General features: G+C 46.7%; 1 protein-coding gene across 3 annotated transcripts in view; it reads right to left on the minus strand.

Moving 5' to 3' along the window:
* Positions 1–26,314, minus strand: part of MICU2 (mitochondrial calcium uptake 2) — a 498,489-nt gene that overhangs the window by 151,203 nt on the left and 320,972 nt on the right. For all 3 annotated transcript variants that reach the window (XM_077484018.1, XM_077484019.1, XM_077484017.1), the window contains exon 3: positions 6,613–6,644. In XM_077484018.1, the coding sequence (XP_077340144.1) occupies positions 6,613–6,644 (32 nt within the window). The remainder of the gene's footprint in view (positions 1–6,612; positions 6,645–26,314) is intronic.

A 26,314-nucleotide genomic window follows, 5' to 3' on the forward strand; every position in this document is an offset into this window, starting at 1 on the left:
CATGGGCTGCAGGGTTCAGTGTCAACCTGAGCACGGGCTGCAGGGTTCAGTGTCAACCTGAGCACGGGCTGCAGGGTTCAGTGTCAACCTGAGCACGGGCTGCAGGGTTCAGTGTCAACCTGAGCACGGGCTGCAGGGTTCAGTGTCAACCTGAGCACGGGCTGCAGGGTTCAGTGTCAACCCAAACGGGGTGCTGGGTTCGGGCGTGCCCTGCAAACGGGTTGCTGGGTTCGGGCGTGCCCTGCAAACGGGTTGCAGGGTTCGGGCGTGCCCTGCGTACGGGTTGCAGGGTTCGGGCGTGCCCTGCGTACGGGGTGCAGGGTTCGGGCGTGCCCTGCGTACGGGGTGCAGGGTTCGGGCGTGCCCTGCGTACGGGGTGCAGGGTTCGGGCGTGCCCTGCGTACGGGGTGCAGGGTTCGGGCGTGCCCTGCGTACGGGGTGCAGGGTTCGGGCGTGCCCTGCGTACGGGGTGCAGGGTTCGGGCGTGCCCTGCGTACGGGGTGCAGGGTTCGGGCGTGCCCTGCGTACGGGGTGCAGGGTTCGGGCGTGCCCTGCGTACGGGGTGCAGGGTTCGGGCGTGCCCTGCGTACGGGGTGCAGGGTTCGGGGGTGCGCTGCGTACAGAGTGCAGGGTTCGGGGGTGCGCTGCGTACAGAGTGCAGGGTTCGGGGGTGCGCTGCGTACAGAGTGCAGGGTTCGGGGGTGCGCTGCGTACAGAGTGCAGGGTTGGGGGTGCGCTGCGTACAGAGTGCAGGGTTCGGGGGTGCGCTGCGCACAGAGTGCAGGGTTCGGGGGTGCGCTGCGCACAGAGTGCAGGGTTCGGGGGTGCGCTGCGTACAGAGTGCAGGGTTCGGGGGTGCGCTGCGTACAGAGTGCAGGGTTCGGGGGTGCGCTGCGTACAGAGTGCAGGGTTCGGGGGTGCGCTGCGTACAGAGTGCAGGGTTCGGGGGTGCGCTGCGTACAGAGTGCAGGGTTCGGGGGTGCGCTGCGTACAGAGTGCAGGGTTCGGGGGTGCGCTGCGTACAGAGTGCAGGGTTCGGGGGTGCGCTGCGTACAGAGTGCAGGGTTCGGGGGTGCGCTGCGTACAGAGTGCAGGGTTCGGGGGTGCGCTGCGTACAGAGTGCAGGGTTCGGGGGTGCGCTGCGCACAGAGTGCAGGGTTCGGGGGTGCGCTGCGCACAGAGTGCAGGGTTCGGGGGTGCGCTGCGCACAGAGTGCAGGGTTCGGGGGTGCGCTGCGTACAGAGTGCAGGGTTCGGGGGTGCGCTGCGTACAGAGTGCAGGGTTCGGGGGTGCGCTGCGCACAGAGTGCAGGGTTCGGGGGTGCGCTGCGCACAGAGTGCAGGGTTCGGGGGTGCGCTGCGTACAGAGTGCAGGGTTCGGGGGTGCGCTGCGTACAGAGTGCAGGGTTCGGGGGTGCGCTGCGTACAGAGTGCAGGGTTCGGGGGTGCGCTGCGTACAGAGTGCAGGGTTCGGGGGTGCGCTGCGTACAGAGTGCAGGGTTCGGGGGTGCGCTGCGTACAGAGTGCAGGGTTCGGGGGTGCGCTGCGTACAGAGTGCAGGGTTCGGGGGTGCGCTGCGTACAGAGTGCAGGGTTCGGGGGTGCGCTGCGTACAGAGTGCAGGGTTCGGGGGTGCGCTGCGTACAGAGTGCAGGGTTCGGGGGTGCGCTGCGTACAGAGTGCAGGGTTGGGGGTGCGCTGCGTACAGAGTGCAGGGTTCGGGGGTGCGCTGCGCACAGAGTGCAGGGTTCGGGGGTGCGCTGCGCACAGAGTGCAGGGTTCGGGGGTGCGCTGCGCACAGAGTGCAGGGTTCGGGGGTGCGCTGCGTACAGAGTGCAGGGTTCGGGGGTGCGCTGCGTACAGAGTGCAGGGTTCGGGGGTGCCCTGCGTACAGAGTGCAGGGCTCGGGGGTGCGCTGCGTACAGAGTGCAGGGCTCCGGGGTGCGCTGCGTACAGAGTGCAGGGCTCAGGGGTGCGCTGCGTACAGAGTGCAGGGCTCAGGGGTGCGCTGCGTACAGAGTGCAGGGCTCAGGGGTGCGCTGCGTACAGAGTGCAGGGCTCAGGGGTGCGCTGCGTACAGAGTGCAGGGCTCAGGGGTGCGCTGCGTACAGAGTGCAGGGTTCAGGGGTGCGCTGCATACAGAGTGCAGGGTTCAGGGGTGCGCTGCGTACAGAGTGCAGGGTTCAGGGGTCAGGGGTGCGCTGCGTACAGAGTGCAGGGTTCAGGGGTGCGTACAGAGTGCAGGGGTATCCCCTTTTCCTCCAAGTTGACCCCTCCCCTAGTCCAGTGCTCTTCTTCAAACCCCAAATCCCCATCCTTGACAGTATCTGATAGAGAACTGCGGCTGCAGAAGAGCAGGATAGGTTACTCTGGAGCAGAGTGTAGTGTAGCTGTGGGTCATGGGCACAGGCTTCAGGAGCTGATGACAACATTCCTTAACATGAAGCCTAATTAGGGTATTGGCTGTGCAGGAGAACAGTGGGAATGGGGAAATCTTGCCCTCTGGGTTAAAGTGGTTGTAAACTTTTTTTTTTTTTAAATAACAAACATATACTTACCTCCACTGTGCAATTCGTTTTGCACAGTGGGGCCCGATCATTGTGCTCGCGGCTCCTCCCTACATCGGTAAAACCCCTGGGAGAAGCGCTCTCCCGGAGAGTTACCTTGCGGGCATGCTCCCGAGTCCAGCATTTACGTGCATAGACACAGAATGCTGGACTCGACCCTGCCCCTGGCACCCACATCATTGGATTTGATTGACAGTAGTGGGACCCAATGGCTGCACTGTTATCAATCTATCCAATCAAGAGCCAAGAACCCCGGGCACAGAGGTCCAGCCTGTCTCTGCCGAGGGAACGACGGGTTTAGGTGAGTAAAACAGGGGGGCTGGTCAGTGTCAGAAGTTTTTTCACCTTAATGCATAGGATGCATAGGATGCATTAAGGTGAAAAAACACGAGGGTTTACAACCCTTTTAACTACTTCCCACCCGGCCACTGCACATAAACAAGTCCTTTCCTCTTTCTGAGTGGACGTTCAGGAATGTCCCTCAGAACGAGTGCTCGCAGCGCGGCCATGAGGCGCGCTGTGGCTGTATCCTGTGATCATTCTGATCACAGGATCCAACTGAGCAGAGATTGGGATTTGGGCGCTGTGATTGGCTCTCTCGATCACCTGACGGCTGTGTCCAATCACAGCCATCACAATGTAAACAGAGACACGCGTCTTTGTGACAGGTCTCCCCGCCGAGCTCAGCGAGAGCTCAGTGGGGGGGAGAGGGGAATCTTCAGATCTGTGACAGCTCTCTGTGAGAGGATGATTTTATACAGGGAGCTGTTACAGATCACCATAGAAAAAGTACACCAAGCACCACTGATATACCCCTGTCCCTATACACATTTATTGTCCCAATAAAACATTTGCCAGTCCCCCATCACTGCCAATACCGAATAAACACTGATTTGGGTTATTTTTACAAAATAAATGTAGCAGCACCAAATTTATCAAGAGAAATTATTTATTTACAAAATTTTATAACAGAAACTAAGAAAATGCATTTTTTTTGGAAAATTTTCATTCTTTTTTTTATTTGTAGTGTAAAAAATAAAAACCCCAGCGCTGATTAAATACCACCAAAAAAAGCTCTATTTGTGTGAAAAAAGTATACAAATTTCATTTGAGTGCAGTGTTACAAAAAAAAATAAAAATAAAAAAAATTGCCTTTAATTATACTTTTGGTTGTCACTAAAATAGGGGAGAAATCTTCTGATGATCATATTTATTTGGGCGACACTGTCTAGTAGAGGATTTCAGGGCCCTGGTTACTCTACAACACATAAACAGTACACTGTGTTTTGGTGCGTTTCCATGCATTTTTCTGTGCGGCTGTGTGCTTTTCCATGTGTTTTTTACTTTTTTTTTTTTCAATGAAATTATTTCTCTGACTTATTGTTGTGGGTAAGAGGTGCATTGCAGTCCACTGTGACACATTTACACAATTTTTGTCCACTGCAGTGAAATTTTATGCACATGTTGCATAAAATCGCACTGCTATAGAACGCGAAGAAGCACAGCATTCTAGTGTGAACATGACACAAAAAAAAGAAGGTTCTCGTCACGTCACTGAAGTTGAATGCGTTTCCGCATGCAGGAAAACACAGGTAACTGCACATAGTGTGAATGGGACCTCAGCATTTTTTTCCCACTTCCAGGTGTCTCTTAGCAACATAAAAGAAAATCTCCCCAGTGGGACACAAACAGCTTTGATAAGTGGCCTAACCATTTACTGGACTGCTGTTCACATTTCACCTAGTACCTACAGTCTACGCCGCCATATTCTTTTTCTATTTTAATTCATCCATTTCCACAGCCAATATCATCTTTAAAACATTTGCTACTGAACATATGCCTGGTTTTCACAAATGGCCACATGTAGCAAGAAAACCCAGCAAGTCAAATACATTTATAGTCACCTACTGGGTTCTCAAGTTGTTAGCGTGATATCTATTATTCCCCAAACACTCAGCTCTCCTGCAGTCTGCGCGCACTGCCTCACTTCCATTGTCAACTGTTAGCAAGCGCAAAAAAACTGGTGTGTGAGGCAAAGCCTCTGATTGGCTGCCATGCTTGAGAAGCCACTGAGAGCTTTTGTCTCGCATAGAAGTAATCTTTGGCTAAGGCCAACAAACAGCAGTTTAAGTGAGTCAGAGGCTGCAGGAACCAGCTCCAGGACAGAGTTGAAGATTTGGAAACGGGAAATGTAGATCGAGTCAATCTTTTTTTTTTTTGGCTGCCTTAAGTTTAAATGCAATCACAAAAATAAAAAGACTGTCACAAGCGCAGTGTGGCAGGTTTCAATAACCAGCCAGATCTCCGCCACTATATGGAACCCTTGAAAGAAGACCTCCCATATGTACCACGGTCATGAAAGGCCAGCTGTTTTGCTTTTCCACCAGACTGTCACCAGCCTGTTGTCCATATATTCCATTAAAAAGACACACACACACACACACACACACACACACACACACACCCCAGAGGGAACATAATAGATAGTTTATGTCTGATGTACTTTTTGGATTCTTCATAGGAATACAGGGAGGGAGCCCTCAGGATGATGGACAACAGTAGTGAAGATGAAAAAGTAGTTGGCCCCACACCTGACCATAGTCTTGTGTGGGGGAAGATTGTCCATAATATAAAATATGCATTAACTCAGTAAAGCTAGTAGTAGTTAGTCACAGTCAATTGAAGGTGCACATTTAGACAGAGCACAGTTGGTTCGCAAAAGATGTGAAAAAGGTCATCTATGTCAAAATGGAACAACTATCCCTAAAACAAAGGTGGGGGGAATTATTTATCAAACCTGGTGAGTGCAAAACCAGGCACACTTCTGCATATAACCCAATCAGCTTCCAGGTTTTATTGCCAAGGCTTAATTAAAATAATAGAGGTTAGAAGCTGATTGGCTACCATGCGCAGCTGCACCAGATTCTGAGTTCACCAGTTTTAGTAAATCTGCCCCCATTTGTCTTTCACATTTAATGCCATTTTAAAAATTTTTATCACACTAAGGCCTCAGGTACACTTCTGCTGCTAAACTGAACTCTCCTCTATGTTATCGTATCAGTACATGTACACAGGGCCCTTTATAGGCAGTTGAGTTTAGAAGCTTTTATGGAATGCAATAAATGGGTTCAGAAGCTGAGTTTATAGGCATTTCAAGCGCCAAATGCTTCTAAACGTCCTAACTTGCGTTTAGCCGCGTTAAGTTTACAGTCGTTTTTTATTCTTTAAATAAAAACATCAAAAATGCAAACGAGGCATGTAAAGGGGGCAAAACAGACATTTTAAACGTGGTTTACTATCTGTCAAGTTAAATCGTTCAGGAGAGGTTGTAAAAACATCCCGTGTACATGAAGCCTAACTGAACAATTTACATCTTTAGCCATGTAAATTGAAGTATTGACACCCACGTAGACTACCTTGTAACCACCGGATAGGATTATAGAACTAGCACAGGGCGGATAAACAACTTGTATACCTCCCGTCCTTTTCTTGGACAACCAACATCTGTCTTGACACATTCTGTGGTGACTTGGTAAAGGTGACTGCTATCTGTGTGGATATAGATGCTCGGGGTATGTTCCTGACACTCTTTAGAACTAAAGTGTCTTGGATAAGCTAGGAAATGCAGAACAAGTCCAGGTGAATGTCTAATACTAGCTATACCATGACTTGGATAAAGGAGAACCTTCACAGTGTCCCTAATGCTTTTTTACATGCTGAAAATTATACAGCTAGACTTTTGCCCCCTAGTATAAACCTCACACTACAGTAAAATGGAACTTATTTAAAGAATTTTAGGCTACGATGAAATTAGCTAATAGTATTTTTAGTCATATAAAACGTCATAGGAAATATGACATTCTTCTCATGTTTTAGTGTTTAGTCAACTTCTGTTTACCAGGGTGGGATGGAAGGAGCATCCCGTATTTCCTTCCTCTTATCTGATTTGTAAGATGACATGGTGAGTATTATAAATATTTATGGTAAAGGTAGAAAGGTAAAAGCCTATTAGCACACAGCATCCTTTGTAGATTCAATTGTTCATACCTTTTTCGTCAAGATTCTCGTGCCAGTCTTGCCTGAAAAAATAAAATAAAACATCTATTAGATATGCAGAACACACAAACTATACTTTTTTTGATTAAAGACCAAAACAATAATTGTAATCATCACATTGTTCATCTACTAATTACAGCAGTCCTGATTATAGTTTTTTTTTTTTTTTTTTTTTTTTTTTAAATCCCCCCACACCTTTGCCTTCCTAGGCACAAACTGCAAAAAGGCAGGGCATACTTACATTTCTTGGATCCCTATGGTGGGTGGTCATGTGACCAAATGTCTAGGCACTTAGAAATGTGATCCCTTCTACAGGGATTGATTTGCCAGTCTGAACCACATATTTTCTACGCACTTTAAAGCACTCCTGGCCCTTGCACTGTGTGTTAGTTAAACTGGCCATATATTATAAAATTTTCTTGTAAAAATTTCCTTTGGATTTATCAAAATCATATAATATGAGGTCAAACGTAAACACTTTCAAATTGTATGCGATCAGGCAGGCCCTTGCACTACATAGTTGAAGGAAAATCTAACAAGAAAATTGTATAACGTACAATTACTTACTCTTGTCCCCCGCACTTGCATCACTCACCTCTAGTGATGGACGAACTTCCGACGGGACGTTTCGCGAACGCGAAACGCGAACGGACACAAACGTTCGCGAAAACGACCGTTCGCCGCGGGCTCCATTGACTTCAATGGGAGGCGAATTTCGCAAACCTTTAGGTCGAATTTGCGGCCACGGGGTAATTATTAGGGGGTAGCACGTAGTCCCACCACCTGGACAATAGCATAATACATGTATGAGGTGAATTTGGGATCGATAACTACAAGCATTTTTTTTTTATTTGGGAAATTGTTCTGACAATTCAGGACTATGGAGCTAATGAAGGCAATGGAGGAGAGGGAAGGTCAGGGACCAGGGTAGGCAAACAAGAGGGTGCAGGAGATACAGAGCACTGACAGCAGCACCGTAATACAGAGCACTGACATCAGCACCGTGACATACAGCGCTGACAGCAGCTCCGTGACATACAGCGCTGACAGCAGCTCCGTGACATACAGCGCTGACAGCAGCTCCGTGACATACAGCGCTGACAGCAGCTCCGTGACATACAGCGCTGACAGCAGCTCCGTGACATACAGCGCTGACAGCAGCACCGTGACATACAGCGCTGACAGCAGCTCCGTGACATACAGCGCTGACAGCAGCTCCGTGACATACAGCGCTGACAGCAGCTCCGTGACATACAGCACTGACAGCAGCTCCGTGACATACAGCGCTGACAGCAGCTCCGTGACATACAGCGCTGACAGCAGCACCGTGACATACAGCGCTGACAGCAGCTCCGTGACATACAGCGCTGACAGCAGCTCCGTGACATACAGCGCTGACAGCAGCTCCGTGACATACAGCGCTGACAGCAGCTCCGTGACATACAGCGCTGACAGCAGCTCCGTGACATACAGCGCTGACAGCAGCTCCGTGACATACAGCGCTGACAGCAGCTCCGTGACATACAGCGCTGACAGCAGCTCCGTGACATACAGCGCTGACAGCAGCTCCGTGACATACAGCGCTGACAGCAGCTCCGTGACATACAGCGCTGACAGCAGCTCCGTGACATACAGCGCTGACAGCAGCTCCGTGACATACAGCGCTGACAGCAGCACCGTGACATACAGCGCTGACAGCAGCTCCGTGACATACAGCGCTGACAGCAGCTCCGTGACATACAGCGCTGACAGCAGCTCCGTGACATACAGCACTGACAGCAGCTCCGTGACATACAGCGCTGACAGCAGCTCCGTGACATACAGCGCTGACAGCAGCACCGTGACATACAGCGCTGACAGCAGCTCCGTGACATACAGCGCTGACAGCAGCTCCGTGACATACAGCGCTGACAGCAGCTCCGTGACATACAGCGCTGACAGCAGCTCCGTGACATACAGCGCTGACAGCAGCTCCGTGACATACAGCGCTGACAGCAGCTCCGTGACATACAGCGCTGACAGCAGCTCCGTGACATACAGCGCTGACAGCAGCTCCGTGACATACAGCGCTGACAGCAGCTCCGTGACATACAGCGCTGACAGCAGCTCCGTGACATACAGCGCTGACAGCAGCACCGTAAGCAGCCCCAGGAGGAAGTCAGCACAGCACAGGGATGGTGTGATCCCCTCATAATAAGAACCCCCAGGAGGAAGTCAGCACAGCACAGGGATGGTGGGAGCCCCTCATAATAAGAACACCCAGGAGGAAGTCAGCACAGCACAGGGATGGTGGGAACCCCTCATAATAAGCAGCCCCAGTAGAAATATGACACCGCTCAACCTCTTCAAAGAGGAGGGTAGGGGCATATAGTACGGTGTGCTTTTTTGGGTCAGGGAAGTGAGCCAAATGAATTAAGAAGGTCTGTGTGCTTGATTCCAAAAATTGTTTATAGACATATACATGGTCTACTGATCACATGTGTTGAATTCCTCCGAGATCCATGCCTCATTCATTTTTAGAAATGTGAGGTAGTTAACACTGTGGTGAGCTAGGCGAGTACGCTTATCGGTCACAATCCCCCCTGCTGCGCTGAACGTCCTTTCGGACAGGACACTGGATGAGGGGCAAGCCAACAGTTCGATTGCAAATTGGGCAAGCTCTGGCCAGAGGTCAAGCCTGCCCACCCAGTAGTCTAGGGGTTCATCACTCCTCAGAGCGTCCACATCGGCCGTTAACCCAATGTAGTCGGACACCTGACGGTCTAGGCGTTCCCTGATGCTGGATCCGGATGACACCTGTCGATGGGTCGGCTGAAAGAATGACCTCATATCCGAAGTCACCAACACATCTTCAAACCGGCCTCTTCTTGCAGGCGCTGTTGGATTGGTACCCGCAAATCCTTCTCTGGGAGTGGGAATTGCTCCTCTGCCAGCGCACGCAAAAGCAGAATGCAGCATTTCTCGAAGCAAGGCCTGGAAGTGCTGCATTCTGACAGCCCTCTGCGACGGCGGTAACATTTCCGCCATTTTGTGTTTGTACCGGGGGTCTAAGTACGTTGCCACCCAGTACTGGTCCTTGACCCTCATGCTTTTTATACGGGGGTCCCTATTAAAACACTGGAGCATGAAGGCCCCCATTTGCACTAAAGTGGAAGCGGTGTGGTGGCCTGGCTCCTGCTCATCATCCAGGATAATGTCGTCCTCTTCATTCTCCTCTCCCCATCCTCGCACAACAGGGATCCCAGAAAGGTTTAAAGCATGCTCTTCTTGCTCCTGCTCATCCGCCCCGGCACCATCCTCCTCTGACTCCTCATCAGACTCCTGTTGTTGACTTGTCTCAGATAGAGTAGCCCCCCCTGGGAATTCATCCAGCATTGCGACTTCCTCATCTTCCCGCTCCTGCTCCTCCACAGCCTGATCAATGACACGACGCAATGCACGCTCCAGAAAGAAGGCATAAGGTACCATGTCACTGATGGCGCCATGGCTGCGACTGACCAGTTTGGTGATCTCCTCAAATGGCCGCAGAAGTCTGCATGTGTCGCGCATGAGCAGCCACTGGCGCGGTGAAAAAAAACCCAGCTCCCCAGAACCGTTTCTTTCGCAGAGTTCATACAGGTAGACGTTAACTGCACGTTTCTGCTGGAGCAGCCTATCAAGCATATAGAAGGTTGAGTTCCATCGCGTCGGGCAATCGCAAATAAGACGTCTGACCGGCAGATGGTGTCGCCGCTGAATGTCAGCAAGGCGAGCCATGGCCGTGTAAGATCTTCTGAAATGGGCCGAGATTTTCCTTGCCTGCCGCAAGATGTCCTGGACCCCAGGGTATTTGACAAGGAATCGCTGCACGACCAAGTTTAAGACGTGTGCCATGCACGGCACGTGCGTGATTTTGCCCTGTTTCAATGCGCTAAGCAGATTGGCACCGTTGTCACACACCACTTTACCAACTGTCAAATTGAGCGGTGTTAGCCACTCATCTGCCTGTGAACGCAAAGCTGAAAGGAGTGCCGGGCCAGTGTGGCTCTTTGCTTCCAGGCACAACAGACGCAGCACGGCATGGCAACGTCTCACCTGGCATGTGGAATAGGTTCTGGGGAGCTTGGGCGGTGCAGTGGAAGAGACGCTAGCAGCGGAAAAGGAGGAGGCAGCTGAGGAGGAGAGGGAGGAGGATGGAGTAGGAGGAGGAGAAGAAGAGTCAGGCCTGCATGCAATCCGTGGCGGTAAAACCAAATCTACACGGGTGCCACGGGTTACATGCTTGACGGCCGTCAGAAGGTTCACCCAGTGGGCAGTAAAACTGATATACCTTCCCTGCCCGTGTTTGCTAGACCACGTGTCTGTGGTCAGATGTATCTTGGCACCGACACTGTGTGCCAGAGATACATTCACTTGCCGCTGAACATGGCCATATAGCTCTGGGATGCCCTTCTCTGAGAAATACTTCCTTCCTGGGACCTTCCATTGTGGTGTTCCAATGGCCACAAATTTGCGAAAGGCCTCCGAGTCCACCAGTTTATATGGCAGTAGTTGGCGGGCTATGAGTTCTGACAAGCCAGCCGCCAACCGTTGGGCAAGAGGGTTATCCGGCGTCATCATTTTTTTATGCTCAAACATTAGGCCCACGGAAGCCTGCCTTTTTGCAGAAAAATGTGAGCTTGGCGTGATGGAAGGTGGAGTGGAGGACAATTGTGAGGAGAGAGGAGAAGGAGAAGTAGAAGACGAGGCTGGACGGTGAGAGCCTGCAGTGTGGCTTTGTGTGTTCCGTTGCTCCCACTGGGCTCGGTGATGGCTGCTCATGTGCCTTCTTAAGGCGGTCGTCCCTAGGTGAGTATTGGGCTTACCGCGACTAACGCGTTGACTGCAAAGATTGCAGATGGCAACGCTATTGTCAGCAGCGGACACGTTAAAAAAAGCCCACACTGCGGAGCCATGTGCCGGTGTCCTGGGAGCGCCAGATGTGACCGTACATGGTCGATGACTCGCTCCTGATACATTTGCAGTCTGCTTTGTCCCTGCTGTGCAATGTAAGTCATTGCTGCTTCTCCTCCCTATCTGCTGGTCCATATCTCCCTCTGAACTCCCCTCCTCTTCCTCTCTTGTGGGCACCCACGTGACATCACTAGACACGTCATCATCAACGTCACCTTCCCCACCGCTATAAGTAGAGTAGGCAGCAACACCGGGGACCAACCTCCTCCTTGGGCTGATCTGGGTACTGGCGTCAGACTGCTGAGTAGCGCTTGTTGCTACCTCCTCTTCCTGATCCAATACCAAGAGTGGCTGCGCATCAGAAATGTCCTCTTGATATGGATCGGAAAATAATTCCAGTGACTCAAGCGGAAGGTATGTGGTGGTGGTGGTGGTGGTCGTGTTGTTGGTGGTAGTGTCTTTGGGGGTGCACATAGCAGAGAGTGAAGAAGAGGGTGCAGATCGAGAGGATGAGGAGGGTGCAGAAGAGTAAGGCTGAGCGAGCCACTCAACCAAGTCTGGTGCATCCTTTAAAGTAATTGAACGCACCTTCTGCAACTTCCCACTTTGGCTCAAGCCTGTTGCTCCTGCCCTACCCCTACCACCCCTGCGGAAGGGCCTGCCTCTTCCTCTGCATGTCATTTTTTAAATGACCCTGTGACAAAACTCTTAGTCCCTATACCGCTGAAGGACTGCTGCAGTATAGGTGAGCGGTCAGCAGTGGTGCACGTCAACCCTATCTATTGTGGACCTATAGCGGTCCTTACAGAACAGCAGACTGTACCGCACTCAAGCCTATGTACCGTAGCACCCTATACCAAGTTACCAGTCCTTATAAGAACTTTTGTGGACCAAGCAGGTTGTGTATTAGTGTTTAGCAGACTGTACGTCAGTCCCTATACCGCTGAAGGACTGCTGCAGTATAGGGCAGCGGTCAGCAGTGGTGCACGTCAACCCTATCTATTGTGGACCGATAGCGGTCCTTACAGAACAGCAGACTGTACCGCACTCAAGCCTATGTACCGTAGCACCCTATACCAAGTTACCAGTCCTTATAAGAACTTTTGTGGACCAAGCAGGTTGTGTGTTAGTGTTTAGCAGACTGTGCGTCAGTCCCTATACCGCTGAAGGACTGCTGCAGTATAGGGCAGCGGTCAGCAGTAGTGCACGGCAACCCTATGTATTGTGGACCGATAGCGGTCCTTACAGAACAGCAGACTGTAACGCACTCAGGCCTATGTACCGTAGCACCCTATACCAAGTTACCAGTCCTTATAAGAACTTTTGTGGACCAAGCAGGTTGTGTGTTAGTGATTAGCAGACTGTACGTCAGTCCCTATACCAATGAAGGACTGCTGCAGTATAGGGCAGCGGTCAGCAGTAGTGCACGGCAACCCTATGTATTGTGGACCGATAGCGGTCCTTACAGAACAGCAGACTGTAACGCACTCAGGCCTATGTACCGTAGCACCCTATACCAAGTTACCAGTCCTTATAAAAACTTTTGTGGACCAAGCAGGTTGTGTGTTAGTGTTTAGCAGACTGTGCGTCAGTCCCTATACCGCTGAAGGACTGCTGCAGTATAGGGCAGCGGTCAGCAGTGGTGCACGTCAACCCTATCTATTGTGGACCGATAGCGGTCCTTACAGAACAGCAGACTGTACCGCACTCAAGCCTATGTACCGTAGCACCCTATACCAAGTTACCAGTCCTTATAAGAACTTTTGTGGACCAAGCAGGTTGTGTATTAGTGTTTAGCAGACTGTACGTCAGTCCCTATACCGCTGAAGGACTGCTGCAGTATAGGGCAGCGGTCAGCAGTGGTGCACGTCAACCCTATCTATTGTGGACCGATAGCGGTCCTTACAGAACAGCAGACTGTACCGCACTCAAGCCTATGTACCGTAGCACCCTATACCAAGTTACCAGTCCTTATAAGAACTTTTGTGGAACAAGCAGGTTGTGTGTTAGTGATTAGCAGACTGTACGTCAGTCCCTATACCAATGAAGGACTGCTGCAGTATAGGGCAGCGGTCAGCAGTAGTGCACGGCAACCCTATGTATTGTGGACCGATAGCGGTCCTTACAGAACAGCAGACTGTACTGCACTCAGGCCTATGTACCGTAGCACCCTATACCAAGTTACCAGTCCTTATAAGAACTTTTGTGGACCAAGCAGGTTGTGTGTTAGTGTTTAGCAGACTGTGCGTCAGTCCCTATACCGCTGAAGGACTGCTGCAGTATAGGGCAGCGGTCAGCAGTAGTGCACGGCAACCCTATGTATTGTGGACCGATAGCGGTCCTTACAGAACAGCAGACTGTAACGCACTCAGGCCTATGTACCGTAGCACCCTATACCAAGTTACCAGTCCTTATAAGAACTTTTGTGGACCAAGCAGGTTGTGTGTTAGTGATTAGCAGACTGTACGTCAGTCCCTATACCAATGAAGGACTGCTGCAGTATAGGGCAGCGGTCAGCAGTAGTGCACGGCAACCCTATGTATTGTGGACCGATAGCGGTCCTTACAGAACAGCAGACTGTAACGCACTCAGGCCTATGTACCGTAGCACCCTATACCAAGTTACCAGTCCTTATAAAAACTTTTGTGGACCAAGCAGGTTGTGTGTTAGTGTTTAGCAGACTGTGCGTCAGTCCCTATACCGCTGAAGGACTGCTGCAGTATAGGGCAGCGGTCAGCAGTGGTGCACGTCAACCCTATCTATTGTGGACCGATAGCGGTCCTTACAGAACAGCAGACTGTACCGCACTCAAGCCTATGTACCGTAGCACCCTATACCAAGTTACCAGTCCTTATAAGAACTTTTGTGGACCAAGCAGGTTGTGTATTAGTGTTTAGCAGACTGTACGTCAGTCCCTATACCGCTGAAGGACTGCTGCAGTATAGGGCAGCGGTCAGCAGTGGTGCACGTCAACCCTATCTATTGTGGACCGATAGCGGTCCTTACAGAACAGCAGACTGTACCGCACTCAAGCCTATGTACCGTAGCACCCTATACCAAGTTACCAGTCCTTATAAGAACTTTTGTGGAACAAGCAGGTTGTGTGTTAGTGATTAGCAGACTGTACGTCAGTCCCTATACCAATGAAGGACTGCTGCAGTATAGGGCAGCGGTCAGCAGTAGTGCACGGCAACCCTATGTATTGTGGACCGATAGCGGTCCTTACAGAACAGCAGACTGTAACGCACTCAGGCCTATGTACCGTAGCACCCTATACCAAGTTACCAGTCCTTATAAGAACTTTTGTGGACCAAGCAGGTTGTGTGTTAGTGATTAGCAGACTGTACGTCAGTCCCTATACCAATGAAGGACTGCTGCAGTATAGGGCAGCGGTCAGCAGTAGTGCACGGCAACCCTATGTATTGTGGACCGATAGCGGTCCTTACAGAACAGCAGACTGTACTGCACTCAGGCCTATGTACCGTAGCACCCTATACCAAGTTACCAGTCCTTATAAAAACTTTTGTGGACCAAGCAGGTTGTGTGTTAGTGTTTAGCAGACTGTGCGTCAGTCCCTATACCGCTGAAGGACTGCTGCAGTATAGGGCAGCGGTCAGCAGTAGTGCACGGCAACCCTATGTATTGTGGACCGATAGCGGTCCTTACAGAACAGCAGACTGTAACGCACTCAGGCCTATGTACCGTAGCACCCTATACCAAGTTACCAGTCCTTATAAGAACTTTTGTGGACCAAGCAGGTTGTGTGTTAGTGATTAGCAGACTGTACGTCAGTCCCTATACCAATGAAGGACTGCTGCAGTATAGGGCAGCGGTCAGCAGTAGTGCACGGCAACCCTATGTATTGTGGACCGATAGCGGTCCTTACAGAACAGCAGACTGTACCGCACCCAAGCCTATGTACCGTAGCACCCTAGACAGACCAAGTTACCAGTCCTGATAAAGAGCTTTGTGGAACAAGTGAGTTGTGAATGATTAGCAGACTGCAGCAGAAGGGCAGCAGTCAAGTATAATATTCTTTCTATATTTGGAAGAAAGAATATTATACGTGTACAAGCCTATTACCGTACCACTGATACCAGTCCTGAAAAGAACCTTTGTGGAACTAATAGTAACAGCAAGTCTTTAAAATTATCCTCACTGCCTGACACACTGCTTCCTGCCTGTCCCTATACAAATTGGCAAAAAAGAGTAGGCTGGAACGATTAGCTGGAACAGCTCTTTTGTGGACCTGATAGTAACAGCTAATGATGATGATGATGATGATGATGAAGAAAGACTAATCTGGCTGAGCTGTCCCTAAAATAGCAGCATACAGCGCTCTGTCCCTTTATCTAAACTGACAAAAGAAACTCAGGCTGCTGACCTAACACCTATACCAGTCCTGAAAAGAACTTTTGTGTACCAAATAGCTAGCGTTTTCTCTGTCCCTACTCCACACAGGATCCTTTCCCTACAGTGACAGAAGAAAGAATGTAAAATGGCCACCGGATCGGGTGTATTTATAGGTTAGGGGGAATGTCCAAGTGTCCATGAGCTGTCATGTCTCAATTGGTTGTCCTGTAACACATGATAAACGTGTCACGAAAGGTTAAAGTTCTTGTATACATTAAACACGTAAGTCCGCCGGGGCGAACGACGGAAAAAGGCGTTCGAACCCGCGGACGGCGAAAGTCGGAAATTCGCCGCGAAACGACCGCCGGGCGAACCGTTCGGCCATCACTACTCACCTCTTTCCCCTACACTCTGTGCATTACGTACGTTGGACTCCTACATTGTGTGTTATATACACCTGATCCCGAAACTCTGTGCATTATGCATAGATGACTTAGAGCAGATGATTGGTGGTGGAGGCATACGTTGGTATGCTTGAAGGGGCCTCTGGAAGATACATTGGTGGCTCTTTTTACGACATATCCAACTGCTTGGATGTTTACGCAGAACGAATCTAGATCCGGCTGGGAATAGCATCAGTTTTGGAATATTCAATATTATAGATTGTCAGAGTGATCTTTGATGTGATACATATGGACCTATATATGGGGACTATACTGCTTGTGGCGTTCGCTCATGCTCTGGTTACTCCTCAAATTCTTTTCCTTGAAACTATCTCAAATAAGATGTATTACCATTTTTGGACCCTTCTAAGCCTTTATCATTCACCCATAGCTGCTGCCAAATCCCTTCTACCTCAAAATAACATTCAGGTTACTCATCGTTATATCCACTGAATACAAGTTCCTGATTTCAAAACGCGTTGACCTTTGTTTTTATCTCTTGGTGTAATTATGGACATAATAATTGTTAAACAGCCATTTTTTGGTTAACATTGTCGGTTCCAATGGGATCGAACAGTGGGATTTTATTCTATATGCGATTTTAAATTTCTAATACATTTTTGGTATTTTCATACACTGACCCACTTCCACCCCGGGGAACATCTGAGCCTGGCCATGGAGTATATTCACATACTTACTTTGATTCAACAAATGTGAGATGCCAATTCATTGTGCTTTTAAAAGAAAAACAAGTTGTTTTTTTGCTGCACTTGCGCCCCTTTTGTCTTTTTTTGGTATCTGCAGAGTTGCTTCACTCCAAGGGTGCTGCTGCAGGTGCTTCGATCCGCTAACCATCCTTCAACTTTTTAAGATCCTATATGAACTTTATACAGAGACTTTGGTTCTAATAGCCCTCCAGCGCCATTTGCATTGTTTATTTTAATACATTTATGTGCTTGCCCTCTTTTGTACCAGTAGAGTCCATATTCAAAACTTTTCTAGGTATGACCTTGAGTAGAATAGGCCCAGCTTTTCTTTAACCATACCCCTTTAAGACTCTCCCACTGTTACTACAATTTGGCCATACACACAATTCACATTCATACACCACATCAGTTTTGTACGCATGGAGTCTGAGGTATTTTGTATTTATAACTTGAATGTCTGACTCTTGTTCCAAAATTCTGTGACAAACTGTTTCAGGGCGTGTTAAAATGGTGGTGTGATTTTATAGGTATGGCTACAAATAGGTAAGTAAATTATTGGTGTGGTCAGTAGGGTGCCCCCAGATTTCAAACTGATGGGTCAGGCATTCATTTATGGAAAGCAGAAGCTGCAGGTTTAAAAAAAAAGTTAAGCATGACTTGGGATTACATTTATGAACTACTCCAGGTACTGAAATTTTTAATTTGGTCCAGAGTGCAAAGCAATTTCTGATTGGACTAGGTGGAGAGGGTGACACCACTGTCTCCTTTTTCCACCCTGCAATCATTGATCTCTTTGCATTTATTGAGAAACTTAAAAGAAATCTCAGAACGGAGCCCATGCTTAGTGGGCAACCTCATGTGTTTACAATGCAACAGGGCAAGAATGATGTAGGGTGATAATGCAAGCCCAATACCACACTTATATTAAAATAAGCTGACAATCTTCACTTACAACTGAAATATCACTTTTAGGTACAGTAAGCATTAAACCACTTTTATGTCATGATAAGCTGAAAGAAACAAAAAGTAGCCCCTCAACAATCTCAACAGAATGATCAACTTTGTTTCATCCTAGAGAACATTAAGTTTTATATGGTCACTATGGCTCATCTCAAATAGTTTCCCTAGAGACATTGTTACCCTAAATTTCCCTATCCCAGTTAAGGCTTTTAACTAGAAGAGTAAATTGGTTGTTTCAGAGTGAGTACACTAGCTTAATTTGACCTATTGCCTCTCCAAGCTCGGATGTCAGCCCAAATGTTCCCCATATTGTTTCCCCTATTTGTGTTAAAGCATGATGGATCATGGAAAAACATTTCGAGCCTCACAATTAGGTCTGACGTGAAACCACTTCTGGCCGTGGCAAATCACAGCTGAATCAGCTGCACTAGGCAATGTTTTTTTTAGTTACGCTTATCAACTAATTTTACCCAATCTAGCCGCAGGATAAGTCTCTTCTGAAACCATCTGAACATCATATTATTCTAGAGAAGCTCGGCTGGTGTGGAGATGTGGCCCTCTGCCTGTAACATGAAGTGCTTGTAGCTGGTGGCTGGTTTGCTATTTCTCAGCCATATAAACAGAGCATGGAATATTTCAGATAGGTGGAGGCACGCTGAGGAAAAAAAAAAAATGTACTAAATGGTGGAAGCCAAAATTCCATCAAAGGTTTTGAGATCTACTGAAAAAGAAGTGTTTTTTGATCTTTAAGACTTCTAATAAAAGCAGAGCCAGGTTTTCTTAAGCTCTACACTTCAGCAAGTAGCACGAAAAGGGCATAAAAAATTGCTTCTAATTTAACCCAGTGTGGACTGAACACAAGACTCAATATACAAAGGGGAATACAAATCAACCACTGCATAAAGTGTTTATAGGAACATTGCTGTGATGCTCTATAGTTTTATTATTAACATTGCAAGTAGCCAAGCCTTTCTTAACCTCTTGCGTACCACAGGTGTCATAACCAAGTCCTGAGAAATTTCCACGGTCAGCGCACCCTGCCTTGGTTTATTTATTAACACATTTTGAGCTTTTTGCAATATCAAAGTGACTTTTACCATCATTTCCAAACCTAGACAGGACTTCAATTTGTTTCTCTCTATCTTTACAATCTTTCAACTTCCATAAAAAAAAACTTAACCCAAGTCCAATCCTAACACTATTTAAAAATTCTAGCCTAAACAAAAAAGCATATGTGCAGCCAAGCAAAAAAAATGTAAGTGATATTAAAGCTTCAGCTTTAAAAAAAAAAATTTAAAATGATCATACATGTTGTACTTACCTGCTCTGTGTAATGGTTTTGCAAAAAGCAGCCCTGATCCTTTTTTTATCGTGTCCCCTGCTGGCGCTCCTGACTCCTCCCCTTTGACCAGTGCCCCCAATAACAAGCTGCTTGCTCTGAGGGAGCTGTGTGCTCGCTCCCGAGCCCAGCCCCCCGCCCTCTCCTCATTGGCTCACTGGCTGTGATTTACAGCAGTGGGAGCCAATGGTTCCCCCTGCTGTGTCTCAACCAATAAGGAGAGAGCGATCCAGGACAGCCGAGGCTCATGTGCACATCACTAGATCGAGAGGGGGCTCAGGTATTAGGAGGGCTGTAGGGGGAGAAACACAGGTTTTTTTACCTTCGTGATGAAGGTAAAAAAACTTCTGCCCTTACAACCATTTTAACTGATAGGGGATTTAACAATTTACTACTTTTTTTAAAAACGTATACATAGGTATCACACCCAGCATTAAAGCATATCTAATGAAACTATTTTAAAATGTGAAAGAAACGTCATCCTCATTCCATGCTTTCCAGCTTCTATGCCTCACCCCTCACCCCTGATAGAAGACTAATTTGTAGGCATTACCAAGGTTGAACTCAGCTGCCACCCCCCCCTTTTTTTTTTTTGATAGGACTAAGGAGGCCCATGCTACCCAACATCCTTGGTTGCTGTGTTATCCTGTGTCCATGCACCTTTGGGCGTTTACAGGCCTATTTATTGTAAAATAAAAAAAATATCACAATAGGAGCTCTCGGGCAGAAACATTTCTTGGAGTGTTTTGGGGAAAACCACTTATAAATGTAAATGTGCCTAGAGGCGATTCAGTTCGCATTGTGCGCTATATAAGTATTTCATTCATTCATTCAATATGCACCATAGGAGCATTTTTTCTGCTGCTTTTTTCTGCCAGCGGTTCTGGCATTTTTTATGCTGCCTAGTGTGCATGGACCCATAAAAGTGGAAGTAGAAAATGATTAATGAACAATTGCAGGTTAAATCATCTTGGACAGGGGTTTGGTAGAAAAACTATTCAGAATTATCCCAGGTACCACCTGCAGCAGTTAAAACTCCACTACCAATCACTGGTGATGTTTGGCTTTAATCGTATTCAGGTTTGCTTTGATAACATGGGCCTAACAGTAAATGATGCAAATATGGTTTCCTTGGTATATACATATATTGGGAAGAAGAATGCTGAGGTCCAGGAGCCTTGTTTGGTGCCATTCACAAATAAACGAAGGAAGTAAGGTTTGTATACACTGAAATCTGAATTAGTAGCAGGTCCAAGGCAGAAGTATAAAAACATGCTTTTAAGTAAAATGGGATGCGTTCACAACGTATCCAAGTAAGTATGCTTACTTCACAATTTATCTCCCGTATATTGAACAATGGGAAATAATGACTACAAAATTTAAAACAAAAGACATTGATAAGAGATAACCATACAAAGTACATTTTTAATTTAACGCAAAAAGTGCCTTTAACTAGGGACCTATTTATTTCTATGCAGTGCGTTAACATAACATGCGGTGCATTAACACACCACTTTTAGAAAAGCAGCATACCACAACACACAACATATCTTGCTGTGAATTATCACAACATTTTTAATCCAGCCAAACTTTGAGCTGACTTTTCTTCTCTTGTAAATGGTTTAGCTGCTCTTAAATAACCAGGTCACGAAGCAATGACCGAAAACAATGTACTGGTAAATTGTATCACAACTGATGGATGTTGCTACTTCCCATTCAAGAAGTAACTACACAGATCAGGTTTTTAACAAAGATGAGAGCAATAAACTGTTAATAGGTGCACAGACTGGCAATGAGGTGGGAGGATACCCTGTGCCAGGAGGCAGATTGCTGGTATTTACATAAGTAATAAACAGAGCCTGGTAATCACATGAAGCATCAAGACTGTTCACTTGGCACCTGACCTCTCCTGCATTTCAGTTCATGACATTGACTGTATAGGAGAAAAGCTTTCAATGTGCTAAAAGTTAAAAGAGGCAATTAAATCAAGGTGTTTGCAGGCAAATCATGCGCATGAAAAAGAAGAAAAAAAAAAAAAAAAAGATATATGAATGCAGTAAAAGCTATTTGCCTGTCAAAAAAATAGCAAAGTGCATTAACATAAGTAAGGAGATCCCATACATAGCCCCTTATTTGGAAAGGGCATGACGTATTAGAACGCTACATACCACAGGTCGCGAAGGGGTACATTTCAAGATTGAAAGCGCTTGTGAGTGCTACTGCTATCAAAATAAAATTCTTGTACATTTATTTAGACACTGTGCATGATGGCAATGGAGATGGAATACTGGTACCTTCAGACATAGTAAAAGCCTTAGATACTTCTCAAGCTGTAGTACCCTCGGCTGGTTTTGTGCTCAATAGCTTTTGGCCCAAGTTTCATTCATGTATTAAAGCTAAATGTTAGCTTAAAGAAGACATATGGTCAAAGCTCTTTTGGCCATACTTCTCCATTTGGATCACAGGAGTGCACTTAGTTCTGTACTCTTGTGACCCCGATTCAGCTGACTGCAAGCTAAAGTCCACTATCGCCTGACATCACAGAGCCTGTCCATGCTCTGTAGGGATCTCGACAATAATGTTGGGATCCACCCAGATGCCTGACCGGCAGCTGGCTCAGCCTCTCACTGCACTGCTGAGAGCCTGAGCCAGCCGCTCCCACCTCCTCCACAGTCTGGTGCCCCAGTGAGCACTAGAGGGGTAAAGCACAGAGAGGTGACTGACAGTCACTGTTCTGTGCTCAGAGAGATCCTGAGACCCGAGCGATCAGTGGTCTTTGATCACTTAGTACTTGGTGTAGAGCCAGCAGGGGACAGCTTCATCATCAATGCTGTAGCCATATGGGTGAGTATGAAAGTTTTTTTTTTTTTAGTTTCTTTCCTGCACTAATCTCTTTTATTTTGTAGCTTTGGTGAGATAACTTACCTGGGTGCCTACCATGAAGTATGTATCACGTCATCTTAGGATTCTGTAGAAATCTTCTGAGACCTGAAACCAGCAATGACAGCAGCACTGTACGTTTAGAGACAGGAAGAGGATGAGGCATCCCTGCTGTAAAACGTTCTCCAGGATTAAGTTGTGACATGGAATGACATTGGACACACTTTTTAACAGGTAAGTTGGCTCAATAAACTTGAACAGAGCGCTTTTTATGGCTAATCTTCAGCTTTAAACCTTACTTCCAGTGAAGGATTTCAATAAAAACTGCATACCTGACCCCATTTTTTGGAGAGCACTTTTTTTTATTTTGACTATCATAAGAGGATTTTGTTATATTTCACCCTTGCTAATGTTGTTAGAGGTTCCAACCCTTCCTCACTCTACTAAAACGTGTATTTGTCTGTGTGCCCATTGGAGAGATTTCCTATCACTTCCTTTATGGAGGACAAAACTCTCCAATAAAGGTGAGAGATAGCCCTAACACCAGGACACAGGAACTAACTCTTCCCTGCTCTATTCAAAACTAAGACGTTTTGCATAGCTTTAAGCATGATGATACATTTTGCAAAACCCACTGGATCTAGCTCTCCCAAACCTTATTTTATACTATTTAGACTTATAATCATACCGTGTTTGTTACTGGCTCCCAAGACAAACTGCATAATCTGTATGGTTTATTAAACCTTTTAATAAGGTCTAGCTCAGGGGTAGGGAACCTCGGCTCTCCAGCTGTTTTGAATCTACAAATCCCATCATGCCTCTGCCTCTAGGAGTCATGCCTGTGATTGTTAGGGTCTTGCAATGTCTCATGGGATTTGTAGTTTCAAAACAGCTGGATAGCCGAGGTTCCCTACCCCTGGTCTAGCTGATCAACATTATGTTCAAACCCATGGCTGCAAAAGGTGGACACAAAACATAGGTAATTTCTTTTACTCATGCTCTTAAAATCCGGAATTCTAATGTTGCTTTTACTGAAAAAATAAAAAATCCTCAAACATATTACACTTTAAAAAAATGTATGTAAATATGAGCACTTTGCACTTACTACTTCACCCTTCCATAAACCAACAAAAAGAAGATCCCAAGGGTCTACTCTATGCCACCTTAGAACCTAGGACACCTAAGGTTGCCCAAACTAGGCTTAGTAACGTAGGACAATTGGATACAAAACGATTAGGGCATGTATTCTATCAGCACACAGATTCAAACTGGGAAAAACAGGGAAAAAACAAAGGGTGTAACAGAAGAAAAGAATAAAAGAAAAAAAAAAAAAAAAAAAAAAAGGTGGTTTGTATGGCTTTGTCCAGACAATGAAATATGTTCTATGCAAATGGAGCAAAATTGAATGTTCCTCATTTATTTCGTCTACAGGTCAAATGCTATAGACAAAAAAATAGTGTGTTTGGAAAAATACTACATTACGGCCATTAGATGGCACGGTAGAAATAACTATAATCCCCAGCTCCATCTAGAGGCCATAAAAGCTGTATTTTCCAGAAGACCCCATTTTTAATCAATTAATAACATTCCACCTTTTGTGCAATTCACACAGAAAGAATGTTTGCTGGAATAGTAGCTATTTTTTAAACATCCTTTAGTGTGTTACTGCTACAGAGCCTTTTAACTATCTGGCAAGGACGTGCACTTTTTGCATTATTATTGGAAACAAGTTTTAAGGTCCTTTACCATGTAATGGGTGCACTCATACATTTGGCCCAAAATGGCACATATTAGGACTTAGGCCAGGTTCACACCGGAGCGATGCGGGAACGCCGTGAATCCGCAGCATTTTCCCGCATTGCATGCCTCCCGCCGGCAGTTCACCCTGCCCTATGCGGACTGCTGGGAGTGTCAGTGAAATGTTAATGACACCCCCAGATCAGTCCGCATATCGCAGTGCGATCTGCAAACTCGGACAGGAATCGGATCGCATGGTGTGAACACCCATGCGATCCGATTCTGCTGCTGACCAAAAAAAGGGTCCCGTGCAAGTTTGCGGCGGGTGCGATGCGAATTCAGCCATACTATCTGTATGGCTGAACTCGCATCGCACAGAGATCGGATGTGATTTGCACTGCAGTGCGGTGCGAATCACATCCGGTTCTCGCTGCCGCAGCAGTGTGAACCCAGCCTCAAAAGGGATTGTAAAGTCATTCTATGCATCAAGATAAAAAGCCTTCTGTGTGCTGCAGCCGCCATCAGCCCCCCTTAACACTTACCCGAGGTCCCTCTCTGTCCAGCAATGTCCACGAGTGTCTCTGCCATCCAAGATTCTCCCTCCTGATTGTTTGAGACACAGCAGCGGTGCCATTGGCTGCTGCTGTCAAAGTCAGCTAGCCAATGAGGAAAGAGAGGGGGCGGGGCCAGGTCAGGTTCTGTTTCTGAATTCACACAGGGAGCTGTGACTCAGCTCAGGTGCCCCAATAGCAAGCTGCTTGCTGTTGGGGCTCTGAACAGGCAAAAGGGGCCAGGAACACAGAAGAGGGACGCGAGAAGAGGAGTACCGGGGCTGCTCTATGCAGATACACTGCAACAGAGCAGGCTAGGATAACAGGTTTGTTATTTTTATAGGAAAAAAAGAAGAGACTTTACAATCACTTTAAAGTGGTATTAAAACCAAAAATTTTATATATTGCAGCTTACCAATCAGATTTGGTGGCTGCATTCGTTTTATTATTTTTTTTCCCCCTCCGTTTTCAGCAAGATTTGGTTAATTGAAAACCACAACTGCTTCAATTGAGTGCAAAGCCAAAAAACAGTGAATTGATCATAAAGTGCCAAGTGTGTCTTATAAATGTGCAAAGTAAACACTCTCCAGAGGTTATATAAAAGAACCACCCTAATAATAAACAAATGATATACAAGAAAATAAGAAAGTATACCTAGACCAAAAAGAGGGTACCCTCTTCTGATCACATGGGAATAAACTTTAGAATTAAACAAAAAATATAAAAGAAAACGCAGTAACATACGTTATATCAGAATGAATCAGAATGAATCCGGCCTCTATAGATTAAATATACATATTGAAATCCATCGAAAAGAAAAACAATAAAAAGATATAAATATTCAAGTCCATAAATAAACAACAGTCTCCTTTAAGTGCAAGTGCTTTGTGCAAACTTGTGCAAATTCAACTGAGGTGTGGATCTCCCAGTGCTTAATCCCGCTGTGATCACACTTTAGTGGGCAGTGGCCCCTTACCTATAGCAAGGAGGGATTCGCATAGAGGTATATAGATTTCTTTATATGTCTTCTCTTCTGGTAAATTCGGTCACCTTCTCCTTTAAATTTCATTCTTATTGCTCCATAGGACCCAATAGATTAATAGAGAGGGAATACCTCTCTATTATTTTGGCTTTGCACTCAATTGAAGCAGTTGTGTTTCCGTGGAGGTTTTCAATCGACTTTGTAGTGCGATTACTTTTTTTTTTTTTTTTTGCATTTTCTCTGCACTTATCAAAATAGTAATTTTTTTTTTTTTTTTTAAGAGACTGTTTTTAGTTACTTACCTTTGTTCACTTGATTTTCATTTATTTGGATTCTATCACCTCTGTGGTGTGTTTATTTTATTTAATGTAGCACTTTGCACTTTTTGATATTATTCAGTAGACATTTATATATATATTTTTATATTACACTATTGATTTATGTAACTAGGCATTATACTTATCACCCTCGGAGGGTTATTTAATATAGGGGCAGCACAATATCAACACATCTTAAGTTTCATATTAAGTGGATACGGTGTGATCCATTCTGGTAGTAGCAGCAGCCCTTGACATTTGATAGATCACCAGTGGTAGCGCAGGAATAAAACACCATCAAGATTTGGCCAGTGACACAACTCCCGTTGTCAGTGTGAAGAGAGGACTGCCGATAACCGGCAAATCCTGTTTACGCTGTTATCAGCTGTGATGGGACACAGATGGTCACATGGTAAAGAGCCAATGGGATTGGCTCTTTAACCTGAACTGTGATGAGCTGTGTCTGAAGGACATCGCGATCACAGATCCCTG

Source organism: Lithobates pipiens, unplaced genomic scaffold, assembly GCF_037356315.1.
Source record: "Lithobates pipiens isolate NorthernLeopardFrog02 unplaced genomic scaffold, aLitPip1_a1.2 Scaffold_16, whole genome shotgun sequence".
NCBI classification, from domain to species: Eukaryota; Metazoa; Chordata; class Amphibia; order Anura; family Ranidae; genus Lithobates; species Lithobates pipiens.